We start from the raw sequence: 4,605 nt of genomic DNA, 5'->3' as shown, positions 1-4,605 counted from the left end.
TTTCAAAGTTCAGTTCCTCATTGCCATCGTCTGATAATCTTCCTTTCAATAACTTACATATGGTACCAAAATATGGATTGCTACAAAAGCAGTACGTTTAGGGTTGGTCCAAAATTTACCAACAAACCAGAAATTTAATACAGAAATAGCACACATATATATAGTTTTGTTTTCTTTCCTTTTAATTCTTCCTTTCTTTTTCTACCGATTGATTGTTGATCAAGCAGCAAAGCATCCGAGATGGCATGAATAAAATGGTTCCAGAGTAAGGTCCAGCTGGTTCCTCCTCGCTTGAAGGAATTCATCTTGCTGCGTCCCCCTGCATATCATATCGTATCAGACTATGCATTGCATATAAACAAGTTAATTAGGGTCGTTGATACCAAGTTAATTAACTTCTTAACTGATTCATCACTATTGTCAGCGTGGTCAAACAGATTTTCTATAAAACAATATTAACATGCTAAGAGCATCTCTTGATGTGTAGCACATATACATCTCTTATTGGCCAGAAAGCTCTCCAATTATAATTTTGAGGGGATTTAAGTACGCATCTTGACCTGAAGATGTAAATTTCATCTGCTCTTTTTTTTTTCTCTAAGTGAAATTTACATCTTCACATTGGAGCAACAACCACATCTAGATTTCCCAAAATTATATGAAATGTAAATGTGATTTTTACATCTCAAAGCTGCATCTTTTCCATTGAAATTGCTCTAATAAAACAAGACAAATTAACAGGCCCTAGAATTAAGAATTTTATGTGGGAAGAAAATCACCCAATGTTAAGACATGGAAGGGGCTGTGGAAGCAGGTCAAGGTCATGGTTCTGCTGCTCCCAGTTTTGAACCTCGGGCTGAGCTGCAGCCTTCTCCTTCTCCTTTATCTATTTCCAAAATTTATATGATAAACAGAAAACCGAAAAGAAGAATCATCACATAAAAAACCATCCAAGTTAAAGGCAAACATAAACCCTAGACTACAACCCTATTTGACTATGTGATAAAATAGTATAAGCATATTATTACCTTCTTTGCTAGCAAGTTATTTTGCTCCTGTATCGCCTTTTCCTGCACGACACAAAAAGATAAAAAACAATTAAATGAGCCACGTAAAATATATGCTACACAGTACCCTTTCTCTTTCTCTCGCAGAGTCTAAACATATTTACAACGGAAAAAACATGCTATAGGTGCCCCAACCTTTTTCTGAAGCTCAGTGATGGATTCATGCATGAGTTGATTCTGAAAGAAGTGAAGAGAATACTTTAGTGTCATCAAACTCAAAATTATTCTAGTGCAAGTACAAATGCACCATTAAGAGAAAGCGATCCTCGTTAGCAAGCATAATAAGTATGTACTTTTCTTTGTCGAATTTGTTTATGAGCAGTGTCAAGCTGTTGCTCCAAACTTTGGATTTCCCTGAGAGTCAAGGAATCCAGGTCTTCTCCCAAATAGTGCCTATGGTTTCTTTGCAAAACCTCAACTTTAGCCTTTAATCTGGAATATTCAAAGGTCCAGTTACCCTGTGCATCAAGAAATTGTATGAGTAATTATAACTCAATCAACATAAGGCGTAACAGGTTAATTAGTATTCGGAGTTTGATGTCATGGCAAACCTGCGACTCAAAATCTGGTTCAACTAGCTGTCTTTCTGCGTAAGAGTATCTTTCATAGCGTTCAAGGATTTGCTCCATGCTGTAACATCCATGATCAGCAATATCAAACATATGAAAAAGTCCCTATCAAAAACCCCATCTTAATGAATTGATTGATTAATAATATTATAGAAGTTTTGAAACACTTCCAAGGGAGTATATTCATATGATTACGAAAATTAGTCATGATCATCATCGCATGAAATAATGTTGATTATTATATAATGAATGCCAGGCAATAAAAACTTTGGAGTTGCAACAGTCTTGCACTTTTTATTCTTGTTTGCGGTTTACTGTCGAGCAAGCAAGTCACATTTCACCTCTAAGAGGTTCCAGTACTACTACAGATCTGAATGTGTGTTTGTAAATATGATCAACTAGGAGACTGTTAATATATAGCTATATATTATATACATCTGTTTACAAAGAGACTGTTACATATAGCACAAGTTAAGCTATTTAATGGTCTCCTAACTTCAAATAATTGAGCTCCTGTTGAAGACTGTATTATTTAAATAAACATCTGAGATTTAATGCACCAGGATTCATGTTTTCTGGGCTTCCCTTCATTTCATTTCATATATTCTTTAGTTAAAAACATAATATTCAAACTGTATTATGTACTTCGTCTGTGCTGTCGCCTTCCCTTTTTCTAAGGGGTATTATATATCATACATGGTAGTGGAATATTATCCTGCTAGGATTCTACTTGCTGCTGCTTCCACTCCTTGTTTGATGTTTTTACTTTTGCTGACAAAAGAAATTGTTCTGCTTACTCATTACTAAGTTAACAAGGATTAGAATTAGTAATGATGATATCAAATCGCTCTCAGAATTAGTTATCAAGCCGGCAAGTTTAGTCTCATCACAATTGGTGGGTTCAATTTATTACGGAAAAATATAAAACAAGTACCGATCAACATGTTTCTTTTGTCAGAGGCAACCACTAATTAAGACCTTGATACTCTAATTAATTTTGAGTTCTAAATTTTAAACACTCATTAAGTAATTTGGCCAACAAAAGAAAAAACACAAAAGAAGTACAACTAGCTTTTTTGGTCAATAGAAGTACATCTATCTAATTTAATATTATTTCATACTGCTTTCATCGATCTTCTAATTACCTTGCAGAAAACCAAATCTCAGTTAACCAGCATCAGATTATTACAAATTAACAACTCTAGCTACTTCATCTATAATAAATTATAGTTTCCAACCTTAATTACATGTTTATGGTACAACTCAGGGTTATGGGATTGAAATTTCAGGGTTAACCATTGACGAAAACATAAAATCACATGTTTATGGTACAACCTTAATTACAAATTTGTAGTGAAAGAAAACAAAACAAAAATATGCAAAAAGAGGAAACAAAACAGCATCTCCAACAGCTTAAATAAATAAAGCTTTTTGGTTACTTTGAAAAAATATAGAAAAACCGAACAAAACGGGCTAGTTATTTTAATTCGGTAAACAATAACTAGCTAGATTTAGAAGAAGAGATAAAGTTAATTTTTGGTTAAACATTAAAAACTATAAAATCGCATTGTTTGTGGGCTTCAAGAGAAGAAAAAGGGATTGGAGTGTTAAGTTTAGGAAAAAATAATAATAAAATATTTTAACTTAAGCTAAAGTAGCTAGTATTGTTGGGAGAGTGATGGCTAACCAAATTAACATTGGGTCATTTGGCTAGCTACAGTAACAAAAATTTAGCTAGTATTGTTCGAGATGCTCTATCAAAGCAAGGTATATGAAATTTTTTAGCTAGGTTGAGCTCGATCTCTTAGGCGGCGTTTCTAAATCCATTTACTTTCTTACAAATACAAATTTCTAGGTTTCTCGAAAAGAGAAGTTAGGTTTTTTCTTTGGTAGAAATTTTAGCTAGGTTTGAGTAAATAAAATTTGAGATGAGGAGTTACAATTAATTAAGAAAATAGTATACCATGAATCTGTGGCGTACTCAAAGAGCTTCCCCTTGTTGGAGAAGACAATCAAAGCAACCTGAGCATCACACAAGACAGAGATCTCATGAGCCTTCTTCAGCAGCCCAGTGCTTCTTTTGGAAAAAGTCACCTGCCTGTTGATCTTGTTCTCTATGCGCTTCAGCTGAACTCTACCTCTCCCCATGATTAAATATTTATGGACTCTCAGTTACCACTCACTCTTTCAACTGCTTGTTCTTTGATTTTCTTTCTCAAAAAAAAACCAAACAACCGAAACCCCCAGAAAAAGAAAGACAACCTAGAAAATGAACTGGTAGGCTGTCGATTTATATACAAAAAAGAAAGAAATATAGTTACAATTTAATGGGAATATTAATTTATGCAAAGTTTCTTCTTATAGCCAAATATGTGAAGGTGCCTGAGAAAATGTATGTGCTTGTAACTAGCTCTACAGACTTTTGATTTGATGATAGATTAAGCGGTTTTTGTGAACACAAGTGGTTTTGGGAAAACCGGTGGGGGTTTTAAAGGATGTGTTGTCGACTTCTGATTAGCTGAGGTGTACTACGTAGTCGTTTCTGTATTTCCAACGGGGCCAGGAAAAGAAACCTCGATTTTTTCTTACATACCGGTGTAGCTCACTAGGTACCAGCTACCTGCCGGACTCAAGAGTCTCAGGTATGCATTGTACGGACCTTCGGCTTTACCCTTACTTTTTTTCTCGACGAGTAACCAGCTGACGTACGTATGCACAGTGCCACTTTTTGTGGTGAAAATTACCGTGATTTGACCCCATTAGTCTCGAGAGATTTTTTTAGTATGACCAGCACATGAGATGTTATATTACGTGTTATTATACAAATTATGAGATATGTGTGTTAAAAAGTTAATAACTTAAAATATAAAATTTCACATCATTTACGTAAAAACATATAATATATTACTCGTGTTTTCGTCACAATAATAAATTTCTCTTCTGGTAGGCCAAAAGCTTGTTAGTTTTTG

The 4,605-nt window shown here is 34.4% G+C and overlaps 1 protein-coding gene across 1 annotated transcript; it reads right to left on the bottom strand.

Moving 5' to 3' along the window:
- LOC137737129 (agamous-like MADS-box protein AP1) lies at positions 1-4,235 on the bottom strand. The gene is made up of 7 exons (XM_068476515.2): positions 3,600-4,235; positions 1,619-1,697; positions 1,361-1,525; positions 1,203-1,244; positions 1,029-1,070; positions 780-886; positions 1-319 (listed from the first exon to the last, which is right to left on the bottom strand). The coding sequence occupies exons 1-7, from the start codon at positions 3,782-3,784 to the stop codon at positions 220-222; spliced, it is 720 nt and encodes a 239-aa protein (XP_068332616.1). The 5' UTR covers positions 3,785-4,235; the 3' UTR covers positions 1-219.
- Between the last annotated feature and the right edge of the window lie 370 nt (positions 4,236-4,605).

The sequence above is a fragment of the Pyrus communis genome, chromosome 13 (genome assembly GCF_041283825.1).
Source record: "Pyrus communis isolate YQ-2024b chromosome 13, ASM4128382v1, whole genome shotgun sequence".
NCBI lineage: Eukaryota > Viridiplantae > Streptophyta > Magnoliopsida > Rosales > Rosaceae > Pyrus > Pyrus communis.
The sequence above is the reverse complement of the archived record's forward strand: the minus strand, read 5'-3'. Positions and strand labels throughout refer to the sequence as shown.

Coding starts and splice junctions, on each gene's coding strand:
- LOC137737129 (XM_068476515.2), bottom strand. CDS start 3,784: ATGGGGAGAGGTAGAGTTCAGCTGAAGCGCATAGAGAACAAGATCAAC. Junction 1,698..3,599: donor GAGTACGCCACAGATTCATG/GTATACTATTTT, acceptor TGGATGTTACAG/CATGGAGCAAATCCTTGAAC. Junction 1,245..1,360: donor AACAAATTCGACAAAGAAAA/GTACATACTTAT, acceptor CACTTCTTTCAG/AATCAACTCATGCATGAATC.